General features: G+C 40.2%; 2 protein-coding genes across 3 annotated transcripts in view; both read left to right on the top strand.

The window, feature by feature from the left end:
* The window catches only part of LOC124880393 (zinc finger protein 638-like), a 34749-nt gene extending 33854 nt beyond the window's left edge, over positions 1-895 (top strand). For both annotated transcript variants that reach the window (XM_047385477.1, XM_047385478.1), the window contains exon 22: positions 74-895. In XM_047385477.1, the coding sequence (XP_047241433.1) occupies positions 74-106 (33 nt within the window). In that variant the 3' untranslated portion in view covers positions 107-895. The remainder of the gene's footprint in view (positions 1-73) is intronic.
* Positions 896-2259: 1364 nt separating this feature from the next.
* Positions 2260-21392, top strand: LOC124880394 (zinc finger protein 638-like). Its single transcript, XM_047385479.1, has 18 exons — positions 2260-2390; positions 3329-5025; positions 6568-6629; positions 7276-7314; positions 7718-7990; positions 8063-8337; positions 8427-8638; positions 8832-8966; positions 9098-9196; positions 9274-9329; positions 12687-12972; positions 14495-14788; positions 15339-15401; positions 15562-18558; positions 18649-18757; positions 19956-20072; positions 20177-20298; positions 20392-21392. The coding sequence occupies exons 2-18, from the start codon at positions 3595-3597 to the stop codon at positions 20449-20451; spliced, it is 6630 nt and encodes a 2209-aa protein (XP_047241435.1). The 5' UTR covers positions 2260-2390; positions 3329-3594; the 3' UTR covers positions 20452-21392.
* The last annotated feature ends 622 nt before the right edge of the window (positions 21393-22014 follow it).

Genomic DNA, 22014 nt, shown 5'->3' with positions numbered 1-22014 from the left:
TAGAGGCTCGCCATTCTTAACACAAATTCTGAGCTAATTCCTCCTTTTGTTCTCCTCCGTTCTTCTCTCCCAGAAACATTACCAGAGGCGTCAACGGAAAACTTGAAGAACATCAACACAAAGTGTCCAAGGCTCTCTCTGACTGATCAACTTGAACAGCAGATCATTTTCCTTTAACATACGAAACCACCAACGCTTTCACTTGACCCATGTGATGTATATGAGCCATGATAGTATCTCTGAGCTGAAAAATGTGGTTTCTTTCCTTTTATCATTTTTTTTTTCCTAAATCTTTTAGTGTTTCTTCAGATTTTCTTCCTTCTTGGGCTTTAGTTATATACTTCATATAAAGAGTTGCAAATATGTAGGTCTTTGGGGGCTATGCAGAAATCCTACAGGAATGCTCATTTTGTTCTTAACTGAATTGGGAAGCAAAACAGCAAATCAGTACCGACAACTCAAACAGTAGATGAGACTGTTGTGGACTGTTCAGATATTGGCTTTATTCTACAAATCCAAATGTTACATTTTCCACATTAATTTGTTGCTCATTGTATCAGTGGTACATCGCTTTCATGTAAAAAATAAAAAAATTCTCTCAATTTTGTTATTTAATCTAAATTGCAAAAGGTACCTGATTAATAAAAACTGCTGTTGCTCGGTCAGTTTTTTTTAGAGAGGAGGGTCTGTTTGAGTCCTTTTTTTGGTTCATGCTGTAAGATTTTTCTTTAAACAAGGGTCCAGTGTATTTTATTTCTTTGCATGTATTTAAAATATACGGTTAAAATGTATTGTCATGTGTAAACAAATTCATAAGGCGTGAATATCTGATTTGAAATTTTCTTTGGCTCTTGATTTATCAGTGTTTGAATAAATAAAGATTGTTTGAGACGTGTTGGATCACTTTTTGTTGTGTAATGACTTAAATGACTGGGATGATAAAAACCAAGGAAAAGACCTAAGTTAGGTTTATTATTGGGTTTGTCGGTGTAGGTGCCACATATGAGTCATCTTCGGATTTTATTTCATCTTCAGAGTGACACTTTTTTTTTGCTACATTTTAACCTAAACGTTTTCAAGGCTTTCTATTTTTTTTTTTTTTAATCTTAATCAATCTTTCTATTATTTTATCTTGTACTTCATTTTAATTAACATTGAACTCCAGTTCCTGACCTCAGAAGGCCTTCATCAAAACTTTGAGTAACATCTGACTGGAGGAATCACATCTCAGTATTTCCAAATCAAGTGATGCTGCATATTGTAAAAGATGGGGGAATGATGTGTCCCTTTATGTGCTAGGAAAAGACAAAGGTAAAAGGTGTTTGAGTTAAAAATGTCATAAAATATTACGTGTTACCTGAATAAATATGCTCTACTAATTCGTTCAATTCAGTTGTATCAAAATAAAACAAGACTTGTGATTATCCTATTGATTTCTTTGAGAAAACCACGTCACAATAGCTGAGAGGGACAGACTCAGTTCGCCCCACCCAAGTTGTGCAATGCAGACGCCAGAAATGTACATTGATATAAGCTGAATAGTTGCTACATCCATTGTGCCTTTTTAAATTTGGAAAGGTGCATTAGTTCAGACAGACAACATTTGCGATGTAAAGATATTTTAGGACCAGATGTATAAATTGTTTTTCATCATTCCAAAGGGTGAAAACCTATTTAGGGCTCTGTGCAAAGGGTAGCTAAAGAGTTTTAACATATAAGATGTTAAAATGTTTAAGACAATCAACACAAAATAGTTATACCTGCACATTATCGCTAGAGACAGACCCACTTACTATTAGAAAGAAAAACAACAAAAATACGAACATTAGACTAATGGCAAAATATCTATTAAAGTTGCTTCAATATGTTTATACCTATAACAAAAGTACTTTAGGGACAAACAACCTAAATAAAATGACATGATTAAGAACCTTTAAAACAGCCCACTTCTATGTTAAGGTCTATGTTAATTAAAAACAGTATGGTTCCAGGTGGAGCGTCTAGACGAGTTCTGAGAAGCTCATTGGTCAGGCTAAAATGTAAAAGATGCAGATGTATCACTATAAGGAAAATAGTTCTAACAGGGTAAATAATGCTTGTTCTGTTTTATTTATACGTCTGATTAAAATAGCAGATCAACTATTTAAATGCTATGACGGTCTTCAGGCATACGCCGTCGTGAAAATGGTGCGGACCCCGTGCCTGGTTGGTTAGTTGCGTTCGTGCTTTTACACTGAAGGTTCGCGAACCGGAAATGCAGGAAGGTCATGTCCGTTCACGGATGCTAAAGACAGGAGAAGCTAATGGAGGATTCTACAACTAAATCTTTAATCGACCTCTGGGGCTGTTTGAGTTCGTGATAAGTGGAAGATATTCATTATTACTGAGTGGTATGTAACTAATGTGGATGACAAAATGGCGACTAATGAGAAGTAACGGTCCTCGGTTTTAATTTGTGACCGTTTTTGTACCCCGGTAGCCGAAGGAAATCTTAGCATCGACGTATGACTGTTGCTTAATGTAATATTCTAAATTTGTAACATTTACCGATGGTTTATAGAACCGAAGTTAAAATAGTCCCGTTCGGTTTTCCAGGTCATATGGTGTTTAACAGCCTCTTAAATACGTCATAATATAAATCCCAGAGCTCGTCTGCTGCTCTGCGACAGCAGCCTAGCTTAATGAGGACTCATCGGATGGTGCTGTTCGCAGCTTTCACCAGATGCTTCCAGTCACCTGAGGACCCATCTCCTAGCTGACCACAGTGCTGACAGTCTTATCGACTCTGCCGATGGTTTTCCTGATGTTGATCAGGAAAACAAAGACCACAACATATTGGGGAATCATTTCAGATATAATCGATACAGTCAATGTACTTCTAACGCATCTTTTTTTTTTCTTTTTCCGAAAATACTCGTTAAAATTTTTATTTTGACTGAGAAGTTGTTATAGTTGGGGTTATTTAAGTTATACCATATATAGTAATAACTAACAATAATCAAAAGCACACGCATTTTGCGAGATTTTTTCGGTTGCTATAGTTTTTTCTCTAGAGATGGTTACAATTAAAACAAATACATTTTTCTAGTTAAGTATTAATTGCTGTGATGGTGTCTCCTCTATCCATTCTTGATGTATTTCCCCCTCTAGCCTTTCTCATGAATGAAACTTACATTAACAAACCTGAATGGCTAACAGAAGAGTTAGCTAATGGACAGGGACCTTCTAAATGTTGGATTTCATTCGTCCGCAAAGCAGAAGTTTAGTCCCAGTCTTTAACCCCATTCTTTGTTCTTTTAAACTTTCCAGCTTTTCTTTGCTTTTGTAGAATTGCACCCTGTGTCCCTGCTCCTGGGCACCTAAAGAGGCCCCCGTGTTGGTGGGCTTCCCGGGAGCTGGCCTCTGACAGGAGGGCAGGCTCCATCTTTGCAGTTGCCTCAGCTAAATATATGAACGATGTTCTCGCTGTGTGCGGCTGTCCTGTGTTCTTAACAGCAAACTCCCAACACACCTGCTGCCGGATTACCTATTAAACCACCTTCGGCGACTGGTGTGGGCATAAATCTACTGAACCTTCAGACGCTTGCCAACACCATGTCTCATCCGATGTATAATCCCTTTGCCACGGGTAAACAGACTTCCCCCCAGGGGCCATATGGACTCTCCAGTGGACAGATGGAGAGGGACCCTCGGAGGCCATTGCCTCACCTTGGCTCAGGATCCAGCTTCAGCTCTTCTGGAACTTCTTCTGTCAATCGTGGGCCCACTGGTGGACCTTTACCGTCCCTTCTGTCTTTACAAGTAAACTACAGACCTGAGAGGAAAAAGATATCAGTAGATGAGGACATAGACAGATGTTTGGACTTGAATATCAGCAGAGCCAGGGAGGAGGCGATGCAAAATTTTGCAGGCCAAAACTCCCAATTTTCCAAGGCTCAAAGAGACACGTTTTCTTCCTCAAACACAGGGATGCCCTCATTTTTGAAGTCTTCTGGCGACAGTGGCAGCACCCCTTTGGACTGGGCTCCGGTGGAAGAGTCATCAAAAATGTATTCATCTGCTTCATCCAGCTTTCTAAGCAGTGGTGACGTTGGGATCCAAGCACCCATAGGTTTTCGTGATTATGACTCTTCTATGTCAGACCAGTCTGGGCCTCCTCGCAAGTACACTTCAGAGTCGGCTACAAACATCCTCCTGCACTTTGGGCTTCAGAAGGAAGACTTGGACCACCTAACCCTATACCCTGAAGACCAGATCACCCCTGAGAACCTACCTTACATTTTAAGGCAAATCCGTCTGGAGAAGGGAAAGATAACTCCAACCGCACTTCATCAGTCAGAGCCCTACAGTGAATCTCAGGCCATCAGAAGTGTGGGTGAAATGAACAAGTTGAGTACCTCCAGGGGGCCAATGTTGAATCCAGATGAACTGTCCACGTTCCTACAACCAAGTAACGTGATTGATTATAGACATACTTCAAAATCAGAGTTGTCCTCTTTCGGACAACTGAACAAGGACACTGATATGAGACAACTCATGTGTGAAGTCCCCACAACTCTTCAGTTAAAGAAACCAGGACCAGCTCAAAAAACCCAGCCGTCCAAGCCACCCTGTAAGTTGATTCATGGAATTCACCCTAGGCGTCCTGGGCTTGTGCTTATTCACAGTAATGCTGAGAGTCACGGCAATGATCAGACGAGATCTGGAGGGCAACCCTCAAAAGTTACCAAAAAAAGGAAGAAGAAGAAGACTAATGCCCGGCCTCAACAGTGGCAGCAGGTCCAGATGTTGCAGCAACCTACACAGCCTGAAGGTTTTCCCTCTACGAAGCCGGCACCTTTACTGCTCATCCCCGGTCGTGCTGCTCCACCTACACGAGGGCCAAGCCAGATGGGTGCCATGAGTCATGTGGGGCCGTCCAATCTTCTGCCAACATCTGCCATGATGCAAGACTACGCTGCAGCAACACCAAGAATATTTCCTCATACCTGTTGTCTTTGTATGAAAGAATGTACCAGTATGAAGGTGAGTGGAAGGCTGCAGATTGTTCCCATTGCCACTGTTGGTTCATGTTGGACAAATCCATCATGATTTTTTTGTTTCTTTTATGTTTGATTAAGAACATACTCTTTATTGGGGCAGCAGTTGATTAAAGATGATTGTAATGAAGCCTGCGCTGTTTCATGTGGATGTTAAATCTCAGCAGTTCATTGTTCGGCCTAGTCTGCTAACAATCATATGTTCAAAGCTTAAGGTTGTGTGCCAAAATGTGGCCCACCTCAGTTGTTCTGAACAACGTTTGTAATTCAAGGTTTACCTTAATGATTTTGAAGCAATTTGATTGACTGACACTCGTCAGAAAAGGCCTTTTTAATTGGACTGATATTTTTTTAGCATAAAACAAATGCTACCAGATTAGCCCTGGCTGTTTTATAATTGCATGTAAAATGATGAGGAGCCAAGTTGTGAGTCAGCTGCTGAAAATTGAAACTAGAAGCCTAATGGACATTGACCAGAACAAAGTGGATCAGGTGACCGACCGGTGGAACGCGACAAGATTTTGAATCGTTTTGGGTTTTTCTCCTCATGAGTTAAGATGATTTTTTTTTTTTTTAAACAGGTTAAACAGTAAATCTCTCTTATTTCTAAGACTTGGATTTTTTAAAACAAGCATCAAATTTTGTTTCATTTAACACTGTTTTTATAAAAAAAAAAAAAAAAATGGAAATCCTGTCTCTGGGTTACACGGTGGCGCAGTTGGTTGCACTGTTGCCTTGCTCAATAAGATCCTGGGTCCGAATCCCAGCCTGGGGTCTTTCTGTGTAGAGTTTGCGTGCTCTCCCGATGCATACATTGGTTCTGTCTGGGTAATCCAGCGTTCTTCCACAGTCCAAAAACCTGGCTGTCAGGTTAATTGGTCTCTCTAAATGCTCTTAGGGATGAGTGCGTTCATGGTTGTTTATCCCTCTGTATCTGTGTTGCCCTGTGGTGGACTGGTGACCTGTCCAGGGTGTACCCCGCCTCTCGCCCAATATTTACTGGAAATAGCCACCAGCTCCCCCGCGTCCCGGCAAGGACACATGGGTATAGACGGTGGAGGGATGGAAATGCTGTCTCTCCTTTCTCCCCGGCCCACACATCAGCCATCTCTTTACTCAACTCCTAACAGCCTGTGGTGGTTTTTTTGTGATTTGATCCGGATCGCATTCCAGACGACGCTTGAGGACCTCGGATCCTGACAACAAAGACGACTATAGAGATAGACACTAGAGTTTCTTCTTTTACGTTTTATTTTCCTTGTTAAAATGTTGTTATATTGACCAAGGTTTATAAATTCAAGGTCAAATGTGATTTAATTATCTTTATATTTAAGATGATACTCTCCCTGAAGGGTTTTATTTGTTTTTTCATTGCCAAAGAACTGTTTTGTTTATTGGTTGATGTCTTAAGTTTCTTTTTTACAGTATGAAACATTTTTTAAAAAAAATCCAGAGAATTTCTTTTTAAAGGTTTCGCTGAGTATATTTCAGGCATGCTAACAAGTATGGTGTTAAAACATTTGTTTAGGACTGGCTCTCCCACCAGAATACTGGCCTTCATCTCGAGAGCTGCAGACGTCTAAGGGGACGGTCAGTCTTGTTCATTTATTTCTGTATAATGTGCTTAGTATGTGTAAAATACTTGTTTGGTGCCGGATCAACGCTGGACACTAACTTGACACGACTAAACCGCCCAGTCAGTTCAGTTCCTAATATTCACCTTAAAAAAAACATAGAATGCTTGAGAATAGAGATTGATGTCACAGGTTCATTAAGTTTAAATGTGACTGGAATACTTTTAGCATACTTGGTTGCAGTTCAGGAAACGCCCAAATTAAACCGCTCTACCACCTTTAAAACACACGATACAGGCAGACCAGGAACTGCAACAAGCGAGTAAACACATTCATACAGGGTGGGAAAACATAATGCCCTGATTGTGGTCTGTACGCTGTTACATATGAAAGTTGTCCAAAAGTTTTAAAAAGTAATTGCCCAAAATGTTGATACACAACTGAGGATGCAGCTTTGAGTCAGAGAGAGTACACCAAAAAGTTTACTTGTCGCACGTTTTTGTTTGATAGTTTTCGATGATTATTTAAAAAATATCTTGATTGGAACCATGACCTTACACCTTGGATCACGTGCCTACCAACATTCTTCTGCTGGATATGTTCTCGTCCACAAACGACACCCAGCAGTCTTGATTTTAATTGGTACGTTTGTTTTTCAACAGATACCCTGAGTGGGATGGGAGGACGCTAGAGTTCCTGAGGTAACTCTGGCTTTGGATCATGATTGCATCCATAGTTATTAGGGATGCTCGAGATATCTGTATTAACATTGATATCGGTCGATGTTTGTCATTTGTTTTTTTACATATTGATATTGACCCCATGAGTAAAACTGGTCTGAAATCAATAACCGATGTTTATGTCCGTCTTGTTGTTTTTGTTTCTGGAGGGAGGGGGTTGGCCATGTGGTATTTGTTTAGCAGCGTGGGATATTGAATATAATATCAGTTATCGTCTATAACAGCAGTATTAATTTTTGAATTTGAAATCAGCCCAAATTCTCACATCGGTGCATCCATAACAGTTTTGACCCAGGCTTACTGTGTTGTCTCAGAGTTTTACTTTTCGTTCAACTCTACTTTACTTGATCATGTTTCTTTGTAGTGCTCTGGGTAAAGATGCTCGTTCTGAACCCTCAACTCCTGGCCAGAATTTGCAGAACCGCCACCAGAAGTCCATACATGAAGCTCTACCCTATTCACTGAGCCCTCACCACCAGCGTGGATCAGAGGATAGAAAGGAAAAACAGGACAGAAGAGAAAAACGGTTTAGTCCTTCTAGATCTCATAGCCCATACCTCCATCATGGCTGTGAAAGTAGAAGGGAAAGACGAAGCAGCAGATCACGGTCGCCGCAGGCATCTAGATACACTCACAGGTCTGAATTAAAACCTTACAAGAAGTGCCAAGGGAAGTTTATAGTTTTAAACTGTTGAATTATTTCCTTTAGGTCTCGCTCTCGTTCCTACGATCGCCCCACCTCGTCTCGTTATCGCTCGCGTTCAAGGAGTTACGAGAGACGATCCCCTCCTAGGAAGAGAGAAGCCAAACGGCCCTCACCAAGGAGAAGTCACGAGCATCGATCATCTCCAAGAAGAAGTGACGACAAACGCTCGTCACCACGGAGAAGCCATGAAAGGTGGTCTCCTGCGGAGAGATCAGTACCTCAGCGTAAGAGATCCAGAAGTGCAGACAGACTGGCTAAGAGACTACTGGAAACAACAGGTTTGATGAATGGCAAACATTTTTGCATTTAAAAGAATCTGTGAATTCACACTTTTAAGTTACAAAACTTTGCATCTTTGTTCTTTTAGGTGTTCAGTCTTTGTCCAAACAGTCTGACCTGGAGGCCATGGTTAAAACTTTGGCTCCTGTCTTACTGGCTGAGCTGGCTAATTTAAAATCCTCCTCTGCTGCCACGTCATCGTCTTCTTCAAAGACAGAAAAGAAGGCGTCTTCTACTAAATCAACTAAAGCCACTTCTAGCCATTCAAAAAGGAGGACAAGCTCCTCAGCAAAGTCGATGGTTGGTATAATTTACCAAGCAAATATGGCAGCTCGTTTTATCTGTTAAACGGTTCATTCTGATGTGTCCGTCTAACACACAGACGTAACCAGACAAACCTCGATTCCTAACACGTTTTACAAAAATCTGACTGCATAGGTTTCATGCTTCTATTTATTTATTTATTTATTTATTCATTTTCTCCTTTGTTCAGGTTGCGAGGTCCATGTCATCCAGCACAGTGTCTCTCTCTGGTGTTTTCACTTCTCTTTCCCACACTGACATTGTTGAAGCCATGGAGAAACTTGGAAAAGTCAAATCCGTAATTTTATACAGATCCACACTACAGGTAGGTATTTTTTTTATATTCATACACAGTATGTCTGCATATGTTGTATGATATCCTGATATAACCACAAAATAGACCGATGTGATATTAAAGTTTGCTTGTACATGTGTGTTTTATTAATTTGTCTGTAGGCACAGGTGCATTTTGAGAAAGAAGAAGACGCAAAGAAACTGCAGAGTCTACAGAGTTACCAAGTGAAGGGGTTGCCAGTCTATATTGACAGGCCAACGGTACTTCACTTTGTCCTTAACGGCACCAACTTTACACTCTCAATAGTTCACTTAGAATGCATTTGATTTATTTATAGGTTGCTGCTTCTGAGAAGCCTCCGTTGACAAAAGAGCAGAAGACGGCTCCACAAAAGTAAGTAGAAGAGAGCAAAAGAGTACTGCTGTGTTTACAGGTCCTTCTCAACAAATTAGCATATTGTGATAAAGTTCATTATTTTCCATAATGTCATGATGAAAATTTAACATTCATATATTTTAGATTCATTGCACACTAACTGAAATATTTCAGGTCTTTTATTGTCTTAATACGGATGATTTTGTCATACAGCTCATGAAAACCCAAAATTCCTATCTCACAAAATTAGCATATCATTAAAAGGGTCTCTAAACGAGCTATGAACCTAATCATCTGAATCAACGAGTTAACTCTAAACACCTGCAAAAGATTCCTGAGGCCTTTAAAACTCCCAGCCTGGTTCATCACTCAAAACCCCAATCATGGGTAAGACTGCCGACCTGACTGCTGTCCAGAAGGCCACTATTGACACCCTCAAACAAGAGGGTAAGACACAGAAAGAAATTTCTGAACGAATAGGCTGTTCCCAGAGTGCTGTATCAAGGCACCTCAGTGGGAAGTCTGTGGGAAAGAAAAAGTGTGGCAGAAAACGCTGCACAACGAGAAGAGGTGACCGGACCCTGAGGAAGATTGTGGAGAAGGGCCGATTCCAGACCTTGGGGGACCAGCGGACGCAGTGGACTGAGTCTGGAGTAGAAACACCCAGAGCCACCGTGCACAGGCGTGTGCAGGAAATGGGCTACAGGTGCTGCATTCCCCTGACCTGGGCTACAGAGAAGCACCACTGGACTGTTGCTCAGTGGTCCAAAGTACTTTTTTCGGATGAAAGCAAATTCTGCATGTCATTCGGAAATCAAGGTTCCAGAGTCTGGAGGAAGACTGGGGAGAAGGAAATGCCAAAATGCCTGAAGTCCAGTGTCAAGTACCCACAGTCAGTGATGGTCTGGGGTGCCGTGTCAGCTGCTGGTGTTGGTCCACTGTGTTTTATCAAGGGCAGGGTCAATGCAGCTAGCTATCAGGAGATTTTGGAGCACTTCATGCTTCCATCTGCTGAAAAGCTTTATGGAGATGAAGATTTCATTTTTCAGCACGACCTGGCACCTGCTCACAGTGCCAAAACCACTGGTAAATGGTTTACTGACCATGGTATCACTGTGCTCAATTGGCCTGCCAACTCTCCTGACCTGAACCCCATAGAGAATCTGTGGGATATTGTGAAGAGAACGTTGAGAGACTCAAGACCCAACACTCTGGATGAGCTAAAGGCCGCTATTGAAGCATCCTGGGCCTCCATAAGACCTCAGCAGTGCCACAGGCTGATTGCCTCCATGCCACGCCGCATTGAAGCAGTCATTTCTGCAAAAGGATTCCCGACCAAGTATTGAGTGCATAACTGTACATGATTATTTGAAGGTTGACGTTTTTTGTATTAAAAACACTTTTCTTTTATTGGTCGGATGAAATATGCTAATTTTGTGAGATAGGAATTTTGGGTTTTCATGAGCTGTATGCCAAAATCATCCATATTAAGACAATAAAAGACCTGAAATATTTCAGTTAGTGTGCAATGAATCTAAAATATATGAATGTTAAATTTTCATCATGACATTATAGAAAATAATGAACTTTATCACAATATGCTAATTTTTTGAGAAGGACCTGTATACTGGTAGCGAGTTGCTCTACTTTATGTACATAGATTAAAAAAACAATTCAGATTATTAGAATAAGTATTTATGCTTTAAAATGAGCAGTTTGCCAAGATGTTTAGAAATATGTGTCAGTATTTAAATTTAAAATGGAAAATATGTTGGAAACCTAGATTAAGTGCGTTGTTTATATACTGTTGTTTTAATAGTTTTTGACGATTATAATATTATAAGACTTGGTTATACACCGACCAACCATAACATTATGACCACTGACAGTTGAAGTGAAAGAGATCGCAACACCTCTTAGGGTGGGATATAGAGGTACATCTGAAAAATGAGGAAATGAAACTGAAACTCATATGTTGTATAAAGATTTATTAAGCATTTGTAGTATCGATAATACTTTGAAAAAAAGTAAATATTGGAAACTTGTGGAGTTAAGCCCTAATCAGCTAATTAACTTAAAACACCTGCAAAGGATTCCTAAGCCTCTAAATGGTCTCTCAGTCTGGGTCAGTAGGCGACACAATCATGGGGAAGACTGCTGACTGGACAGATGTCCAGAAGACGGTCATTGACACCCTCTACAAGGAGGCTAAGCCACAGAAGTCATTTCTAAAGAAGCAAACGAAAGTGATGTATCCAAGCATATCCATAAAAAGTTAAGTGGAAGAAAAACGTGAGGTAAGAAGAGTTGTTCCAGCAACAGGGATAACTGCAGCCTTGAGAGGATTGTTCATTCAATAATGTGAAGGAGCCTCATAAGGAGTGGACATATCACGAGCTACTATGCACAGATCAATCCTACACATGGTATACAAGTGTCACATTCCTCAGTCTTACCTGGACTAAGGAAACAAAGAACTGGGCTGTTGCTCAATGGTCTAAAGCCATCTTTTCAGACGAAAGTAAAGTTTGCATTTCATTTGGAAATCAAGGTTCCAGAGTCTGGAGGAAGAGTGGAGAGGGACAGAATCCACGTTACTAGAAGACCAGCGTGAAGTTTCAACACGTAGTGCTGATGTGGGGTGCCTTGTCATCTGCTGATGTGGTCCACTGGGTTTTCTGAAGTCCACAGTCAACACAGCCATTAACCAGGAAATTTACGAGCATCTTATGCTTCCTTCTGCTGATAAGCTTTATGAAGATGCTGATGTCATTTTCCAGCAGGACTAGGTACTGGCCCACATTGCCAAAGGTACCAACAGCTGGTTCATTGACCATGATGTTACTGTGCTTGAATGCCCAGCAAACTGGCCTGACCTGAACCCCACAGAGAATCTATGGAGTACTGTCAAGATGAAGATGAGAGGCACCAGACCCAACAATGCAGATGACTTGAAGGCAGCTATCAAAGCAACCCGGGCTTCCATCACGCCTCAGCAGAACCTCAGACTGATCGCTTTCATGCCGCATAGATGCAGTAATTCATGCAATGAGTCCCAACTAAATATTAAGTTCAGGGAAATTAACAGACTTCTCAGAAGCCTTGACATTCCTGTTTAAAATATTCTTTATTGATCTGATGTAATATTAAAATTTTCTGAGACATTGAATTTTGAGTGAGAACTTTCTTTAATATTCTAATTTGCTGTCATAATGTTATGCCTGAATGGTGTGTTTAATCCAGATTTATCTGGAGCTACATTTCTTAAAAAGCTGGTTACCTGTTAAATTAGTAAAACAATAGAACATTTGAACCTCGTTTCCTTCATTTTAATTTTCTCCCCTCTTAACAAACCTGTTGTGATCTTCTTCACAGAAAACCAGCATCATCCAGTGCCACCAAGTCCCAAACTACTAAATCCTACTTCACTGGGAGGGTTAAAAAGCCTTTATCATCTGAGGCTAAAAACACCACAACGGCCAAACTTGTCACGAGAGCAAAAGTCTTAGTTTCCAAAGCAAAAGGTGTCTCTACAAAGCAAGTAGCTAAAACTGTCAAAAAACCCACTGCAAATAGGAAAGCTGCTGTGAAATCAGTTGGAGGGAAAAAGGAGGCTTCAGTGGTACCAAAATCCAAGACTCCAGGAAAGAGGCCTCATGAGGTGGGTAATTGAATGATGTCAATAACAACCAGACTACTCTGACTTTAGCAAAAAAAGGAAGGAGAGGAATTACAAATACCACATAGATGGATTTAACATAATATAAGCATTGAAATGTTACTTCCTTCTGCTGTCTGCATGTTGCCTTTAGAGTTTTCTATATAACTTTGCTAATTAGTGACTAGAAGCTACGTCATATAATTGTTTGACTTGTCTGGTGTGGCGTTTCAACACATAAAGCTTAACAAAAGACACCTGTTAGATTATGTCGAGGTTTCATGGCACCAAACTTTCCAGTGAGTCCCATTCAATTAGGAGCGGTGCGGTGGTTTATCAGGACAAGGAAGGGACACAGGATGGTTGAATCCATCCATTATAAACAGGCTCTGAACTGGTAAACGGAGAGATTCGAGTTAAGACAAAAAAAAGGAAGGATTTATTTTGAATGTAGAGTTTTTAACGTGACAAAAGCCCAAGTATTTATTTCCGAAAACCGTGTGCTCAGTTTTTGAGAAAAAAAAGATTAAGACTTTACTCCAGAATTACAACTTGAATGAAATCAGACTAAACATACAGTGAAATATGAGACGTTGTTTATATTTAGTTACACTTTTGTAAAGTGTAACTAAATATAAAGACGTCCATATGCTGGGTGGCATGTTAGGTTTCACTTGCAATGTCCACAGTAAGAAAAAGATACATGTTTTTAAAATGTATTTTGTTCTTAGTAAAAATATACTGAAAACTGTGTTCAGCCATTTTACCGCTCCCAGACAACCGTAACTGCTGCTTGGTGTGGCTTTTTGTGAGGAATAATTCCCCATCTCTGGTTTAGATGTTTTAAATTCATCATTTCCTCTACGTTTTATTGGCAGTAACAAACCACCCCTGCTTTTTTCAAATGTTCAATCTATTTGAGTTCCTTACATTAAAATCAAATATATAATAAGTTCTAATTACTCAGTGTTGAGAAAGAAGTAAGCTTGTAATAACAACCTGCAGATATTTAGTAAATCTTACAAATACATTTTGCTCATTTTGTTTTACATAACTAAATAGAATATGCTACTTGATGGTCTCACAAAGTGAGAAATTGAGTTTAGCTCACGAACACACAGGGCAAAACTTTTTTTTAAAAGGGACAAAGAATACCAAAAATAAAGCTATGAAGTTATAAATTAACTTATTAGTGTAAAATACAAAAGGTTTGTGTGGGCTCTTCACTTGAGTTAATTAAAAACACCAATAGTATTTTTGGATAAAAGACTTTCGGAGCAAACCTTTATCCAGAGGGAATCTGTAGCTCCTCTTAGACTTAAGAAGCTCAAACTGTCAGGAAGGAAAATGAGATTACCTGCATTAATATGATGTGATGTTACAACAGACAAATGTTTTTAAATCTTAAAATTTGCTGATTTTTATGCTTTAAACTTCAACAGTGTCAGTTATTTATGTCCTTTTTAAAACTTTTTACTGTTAAAACTTTAGCTCACTGTTTTTTTTTTTGGTTTTTTTTTCTCAGTGTCCTTCCGACTCTTCAAATAATAAAGGACATCCTACACCCGAAACCAGTTCTTCAGTTTCTCAGACGCCTACGACCTCTGCCAGATCCGTCTATAAGGATATTGGCAAAGCGGGATCAACTTTTACAGATGTGAAGGCTAGAAAACAGAACGCTGAGAAGGTCGCGAATGCGCCTCATAAGACTGCTGCCGAACTCCCCCAAATGGACGTGGACATTTTTAAGGTGTTGACGACAGAAATCAACAAGCACAGACGCTCTAAAGGAATCACGTCTGAAAGCAAGGATAAGGAGGTAATGCTGGCTTTAATCTCATTGAGATGATTTGTTTGTATTTACTCGTACTCGTCGTCTTCCGCTTCATCCGGGACCGGGTCGTGAGGGCTGCAGACTCAGTAGAGACGCCCACACATTCCTCTTTCCAAACACCTCCTCCAGCTCCTCCAGAGGGAGCCGGAGGCGTTCCCAGGCCAGCCGAGAGACATGGTCCCTCTCAGTGTGGAGGAGCAGCGGCTCTACTCCCGAGTGGTCCTCATGAATCAGCCTGTTTGCCATGGGAGACCCTGGCAGGGGCATTTAAGCCCAGGACAACATAGCCTCTAGGATCATTCGAGCACTCAAACCCCTCCATCACATTAAGGTGATGGAGGCGTTCAAGGAGGGGATTTGTATGTAAAACCTTCAAAATAAGTCTTCACTGTATATCAAGCTGTAAGAGTGGGGAACCAGTTCATCAGTATTTATACTCTGAGCCTTACGATGAAGCTGTTAAACTGAGACAAATGCGTTATTTTTCATGCATTCATGGAAAATTGGTTGTGAAATTTTTGTTTTTGTTTTGTAGAGCACCACCAAAAGCAGGACAACCCCTGAAGATACAAAAAAGGAAAACAAACATATTAGAAAAGTAAATTTCAGTTTTCTTTCTCCCCTTTCAAATCTACCTCTTTGTGTTTCGTACATTAAGAAAAAATACCTCCTGCTGCTGTTGATTTTCCTTTTATTTTCTGTTTACTTTACACAAGTATTTAACGCAATTTAATTTTGACTGATTTATCTCCACCCAGGATAAAAATAAAGATTTTTCTTCAGGACGATTTGATGAGCTTGACTTTACCTCTGGAGACTTTGTGACAGTTGATGAGATTAATGAAGAGATGGACGACACAACTGTAGAAGATCACCCCTCCTCATCTAAGACAACGTCCAGGGAGAAAAAAGATAGGCGAAGTTCTGCTGTTCATTCTGCTGCCAGAAAGATCTCAGCAAGGTCTGCCTCCTCCTCATCCAAGCCTGCAAAAGGCAACTTATATTCTCGTTCTACCTCTGTGTCGGCAAACAAGCGAAAAAGCGTCTCTGAGCCCAAGAAATCATCCAGTGGCCAAAAAACATCTACTTCCACCTCTTCTAAGTCTGTAGAAATGCCAACTTCCTCTGGTCAGAAAGCTCAGTCAAATAAGAGAAAGCCTTCTGTCACATCATCAGAAGCCTCATCCTCAGGTCAAAGTACCCGTTCATCAGCCATCAAGTTATCTGGAGAAACTCAGCAGGCGCATAAAAAGGGTGTAAAACCTAGAGAGAGGACAGTGGCAAAGTCTGACCACAAGGCATCAGCAGAGAGTTGTGCTGCAAATACCATTGAGTCCAATAGTGAAACGTCATCCCAGATGGCTCTCTCTGCAGAGGGACAGATGGAAACAGATTTTAAAGATGAAACTGTCAAGGAGATCGAGAAAAGCAGAGGAAAGGAAAAGAAAAAGGACACCGATGGCAAAACCACAGAGAAGGAGAGGGGTAACAAAGAGAATAAAAAAATCCTTGATTCCCTCAATATAAAAACTGATGAACAGGAGCATAAGGAACATAAGGAGAAAAACCAAGACAGAAGAACTGAAACCCAAATACCTGAACCTGCTCAGGACCAGATCATTCATCAAAGAGGGCTTCAGGTTGTAGCAAGTCCTGAAAATGACGAGGCCTGTTCAGATGAATGCCATGAAATGGAAATGGATGAGTCTACAAAGCTGCAGGACAGTGCACCTGAAGACCAGGCTGCTACAGCTGATGATGGAGATGAAGGTCCCACAAAGATGCAGGTTTCTGAAAAGGATGAGACTAAAGGGACCCACAGTTCTGAAGGATCGTCAGTCAGAGGTACACCTGATAAAAATCAAGTTACAAGTCAAGATACCGACCAGATTCAAAGTAGCAGTGGTGTTGCAGCAGATGTAAAACAAAAGGAAGAGATCCTCTTATCAGAGAAAATCTGTGAAACCTCCAAAGAGGTTGGTCAGATTTCTAGTGAAGTAGACCAGCTTCTTGAAAACAATGACGGCGAAGACACTTTAAAAGTCCAGAAACATGTAGGTCCTACTGACCTGCTGCCTAAAGCAGACGATGAACCCACAGAGGAAGAGGTTTACCAAGTCATAGATTCACTGGAAGATCAGCCAACAACAACTGAGGCAGAACCCGAAACTGAGAAGAAAGACCGAAAGAAAGGAGATGCAACAACCTCTGGAGATGATAGACCAACCACACATTGTCGCCTAAGGAGCAGAACATCTAAAGGTCAAGAGAAAGAAAAATCATCAAAGAAGCAAGAGAGGACCATCGAAAAACACGAGGAAACAAAGGAGATGAAGAAAGAAGATGAGGAAAAGAGCCACGAGGATTTCGAGGAGATGATCTATGAAGTGGTGGACTCCATTGAGGATGATTCTGTTCAAGAGACCTCAACCACAAGAACTTCTGGTAGGAAACGGAGCGCCAGAGGGAACAAAAAAGATGAGAAGACATCAGCTCCTGTAAAAGAACCTAAAAAATCTGACAAAGAAGAAGAAATGTTCACAGTTTTAGACTCTGTGGAAGAGGAGAGTCCCAGTGACAAACCAGTGGTGACCAGATCTACTAGAGGAAGAAAAGACAAGAAGGTTGAAGAAACTAGCAAAACAAGGGAAGACAAGACCCCCACAAGAAGAAGGTGCACACCAGCCAGAGATTCCCAGGAAAAGGACAGAGATAAAACTCTAAAACCAGATGTTAGTGTTCCTCTTAAGGAAAGTACACCAACAAAGAAGAGTGATGCTGTTGTAGCGAACACTGATGAGGAGGATGCTACTTATAAGGAGTTGGATGCTGTCAGAAATGACCGACCAATAACACAGAAATCAAGAAGGGAACGACAAAAGAAAGACAATAAAACAAGTAAAAAAGAAACCGAGGAACAGAAGCCTGCTTGTCAGATTGTAGGATCTCTAGGAGTAGTTGAGTTTCGAGAAAAAACGACGACTGTATCATGCAGTCTGCAGAAGGACAGTGAAACAAAAGATGAAATGGCTGCAAATGTTACCACTGTTCCGTCCGTTTCCTCGCCGTTAGATCTACAAGAAGCTATTAGAAAGGAGGAGAATCTGCTGGAGTTAGAAGAAAATACAATGGAGGCTAAAGAGGATCCATCAGCTGAAGGATCTGATGCACAAAAGAAGAGTACATCGGAAACAGATTTAAAGAAAGATGACAAGTCTTCCTTAAATCAGCCAAATGGTAAAGGTCATGGACTAGAGAACAGGAAAGAGTCACCGAAAACAAATAACACAACAGCAGCAATAGGTGTTTCATTGAATATAGATCAAGTTGGCGCAAAGGAGGAAAATTATCCTCATGATGCCCCTGAGGAAGCAGAGCTGAAGAAAATTCAAGCTGCTGCTAGAAAAACAGAAAATGAACAGGGGGATAGGTCCATGGAAATAGAAACTGTGGCGCGAAGGAGCCAAAGCAGTGTTGAAGGAGGGGAGAGTGGAAAAACAACAAGGGATGACGAGCAGAATCGTGAGGAAGATATAGAGGAGGTGGAAATAGATGGTTTTGGGTCGGTGATTCTACATGAGGCAGGAGAGAATGCTGTGCCGTTGGACAGGACGATCTCTGAGGGAGAACCTCAGGAACTTGTTGCACTGAATGAGATTACTGAGAACGAAGAGGATCCAAAAGAAAAGCCAATAATGCCTGGAGCCCAACCTCAGATTCAGGAGGGGCAATTAGTGGACCCTCTAAAGACAGAGGTGTGGTTAAACTACAACCCGGTTATATTTCTCTTTCAGTTAAAAATGTGCTTAGATTGTTGCTTTAATCACCGTCATGTTTCGTGTTAGAATTTCTCAGCTTTAGATGAAGCTGGTCAGACTGAGGACAAGAAAGCAGATGAAGATGATACTATACAAACTTCAAGCTCTTCTAAACGCAAACACAGTGATGATCCAGGTTTGTTTATGTCAATTTCAAACATTAGCCTCTTTCAAAAGATATTTTAGCGATAAACCTAAAACAAGCAGCCTCTTGGCATACCCTGCACAGCTGTGACCTTTAAGAAAAGACACCCGCTGTGTGAGACAACAGGAGGTTTGGCGCCGCATTGACTTCACAGAAACACTTAAAATCTGTCTGAGACGTCTCTCCATATCATTCTTTCCAAAACAATAATGGTAGACACATTCAGTGTAGCAATCCTGTTGTTGGTTGAGTAGATGATTACATTTTAATTATATATCTGACCTTACTCTCATCAGAAATGGTTTCTTGGTCTTGTCAAGCCACACGTCATCACTGCATAACTCCCTCAACTCTGGCTTGTCCCTCTCCAAGTCGCTTAATGCAGGGCTGTGACTACCTTGCTAGACAATTGAGAGGACCAGGAGAATGACTTCTAGCCGCCCTATCATATTGGCCGTGTTGCACAAATCATGGAGACTGCAAGAAACACTTTAAGCCTATCTAGAAATGTCTTCTGAAATGGGCTATTGTAAACTTGATCAGCTACTTGCTTTAATCCTTGTGTTTTTGCCTTAAGTCTCATCTGCTTAATGGTGCATTTTAGCTGTAGACATATTTTTCCTCATGCTATGAAGAAAAATGGAAAATAAAAGGGCCTGACATTGAGCCTTGGTAGACGCCTTTTAAAACTACTTGCATCATTCTGCAAAGGAAAATGTGTCCTTTTGAAATGTATATTGAAAAGGTTAACAGCTTTACAGATTGGCTTAAAAGCAAATTGTACCTCAGTTAAGGGAGCAGAAGGTGAAAAAACATGAGTTTAGAGACTAGTAAATTAGTACCAAAAACCAAACTCGCTTATAAAGCAATGCTCCTTAAAATAATAACGGGTTTGTCTGAGATGGATGTAGAACTGTGGATGTTCTACTTGGAGTTGTACAATATGCCTAAATTAAGAAAACAAAAAAAAGGGAAGGGTTCAGACATTTATTTGTGGAACTGCTAATTTGAAAGTGTTTCCTCAGAAAAGGACTTTCACAGGTGCAATATGTCTAATCACAGGTTACATTTTCGATAACCAGGAGAAGTTTTAGAAATCTGTTTCCACTGTGACTCAGTTTTAACTGAGAAGTCTGCTTAGAACAAGAGAAAACTGAATAATGTCTGCATCAGCTTTGTTCTTCTTTAGACGTTAATAAACGGAGGCTGGAGCTTTCTGGGCCTGAAGCAAAACGATCATGTTCCCAGTCTCCAAGTGTTCCTGTGGACCTCCAGCTGCCGCCATTTAATCCTGAAAACCCTCTTGGTAAGAAATGCACACATAAAAAATGTGTAAAAAGAAGGAAAACGAGGCAGCAATTTGAAATTTAAATTCATACAAATTGTTTCTTAATTTCTGTTCCTGTCCAGGTGAGGAATTCGTGGTTCCCAAGTCTGGATTTTTCTGTAATTTGTGCTCTGTTTTTTATTTGAATGAGAGCACTGCGAAGAAAATCCACTGCAGCAGCCAGAAACACTACGAAAACCTGCTGGTACGCACAAAGGCGCTAAGAAAAACACACACTCATAAAACTTAATTTTTGGCTCATTCTTGGTGTCCCATTTTCTTCCCTCTTCTTCCTCAGAAACATTACCAGAAACTTCAACAGAAAACTTCAGGAACAACTCCATGTGTCCAAGACTGATCGACTTCAGCTGCAGTTAATTTTTCTATAAGATGTGAAACCACTGAGACTTTGACATACCCTTGTATAATAAGCCATGGTGTTAACAGTCAGCCAGGAAAATAAGTTGCTGTTTTTTATCAGTAATCCAGTTGTCTAAATATAATGTCCTTCGTCCTCGTTACCTTATGCCCTTTTTCTTTCCTTCTTGTCTTTATCGCGACCTTCCTTCATTCCTTACGTCGTTTTGTCTTAGGTTCTACTATTCGTTTTCTTATCCTTCCTTTCCCTCCGTGTGTCATTCCTACCCTTCTTCCTTCCTTGTATCTTACCTCCCTTCTGTTTTTCTTAAATCCCTTCCTTGTCTTTTCCTCTTTCCTTCTTTCTCTTCCTTGCGTCGTACCCACCTTCCTTCTCTCCTGCCTTTTTTGTGTCCTAACTCAAGTACCCTTCCTTCTGTCGCTCATTTCATGTATCCTTCCTTTCTTCTTTTCATGTTTGTTTTTTCACAGGTTCCATGTTTACTAATGAAATATTGGCCATTAATTCATTGAGAAGTTTAGTGTTTTGTATTTTTTCCTAAAAATAACAGACCGAGTAAAAAAAAGTCTGTTTTTTATGTGAAAGATGTGTAGGAACCCTGAACAGTGGTACCTAACACCAACAAATTTTAAACCACTGAATGACAGATGTAATGATGGGGTTATTTTATCAAAGTCATTGTCAACGTTTCCACTCTTAATTTTTCCTTTCTTTTCCCTTATATATCACTGTTTCATGTAAAAATCTGTCCCTCTGTTATTTAAACTTATAGAATTATAAAAACATAATTGATAAATGTCAACTGTACTAAACCTGACATAACAATTGTTGTCCATGCTGTAAGTTTTCTATCATCAAACAAAGGTCCGGTGTTTGCATTTATTTGGTTTAATAAAAAAGGAAAGTGTGTTGTACGTGAACCTGATTCATAAAGTTTATATCAGATTAGATTTGTTTTGGTTTTGTCTGAATAAGTGAAGATTTTCTGAGACATGTTGAATAAGTGACTGTTGTGTTCTTTTGTCAGTTTTAGACTAGTTATTGGCCATTTTTAAGGATTTTCTTTTAATTTGGTGCAACACAGAGCACTGATCCATGAACAATTCCTCAAGTGAATCTAAACACCAACTGTTTGCACAATACCCCTCACATTTCAATGGCACACAAAGAGTTGGCTTTAAGAAACACCACAGTACTGCCTTTCTAAGCATTTGATACCAGAATATCAGCAATTAGATTTTGAGCTACGCTAGGCTCCCTCAGATTTTTCTGGGCTTGACGAAAAATTTGGTAGGAGTGTATTGCGGCTAAGAAATGCTATATATATATATATATATATATATATATATATATATCACAGAAAGGCCCCCATTCTTCAAATTTTATATAAATGCTATTTGAATGTCTTAGAGATAATATGTTTTCACATTCTAAGCTCTGCAGACACTCTGTATGCACTGCTGAATGCTTGAAGTAGACAACGTGGCAGACGTGGCCTTATTATTATATTTATTAAAAACTTATTTTGTCACTAGGGGGTAA

Source organism: Girardinichthys multiradiatus, chromosome 14 (genome assembly GCF_021462225.1).
Source record: "Girardinichthys multiradiatus isolate DD_20200921_A chromosome 14, DD_fGirMul_XY1, whole genome shotgun sequence".
In the NCBI taxonomy this organism is placed as follows: Eukaryota; Metazoa; Chordata; class Actinopteri; order Cyprinodontiformes; family Goodeidae; genus Girardinichthys; species Girardinichthys multiradiatus.
The sequence above is the reverse complement of the archived record's forward strand: the minus strand, read 5'-3'. Positions and strand labels throughout refer to the sequence as shown.

Excerpts from the sequence above, each read along its gene's own strand:
- LOC124880394 (XM_047385479.1), top strand. The coding sequence starts at position 3,595 with ATGTCTCATCCGATGTATAATCCCTTTGCCACGGGTAAACAGACTTCC. Across the intron at positions 18,758-19,955 it reads CAAACACAGTGATGATCCAG|ACGTTAATAAACGGAGGCTG; the intron begins GTTTGTTTATGT and ends GTTCTTCTTTAG. Across the intron at positions 20,073-20,176 it reads TAATCCTGAAAACCCTCTTG|GTGAGGAATTCGTGGTTCCC; the intron begins GTAAGAAATGCA and ends GTTCCTGTCCAG.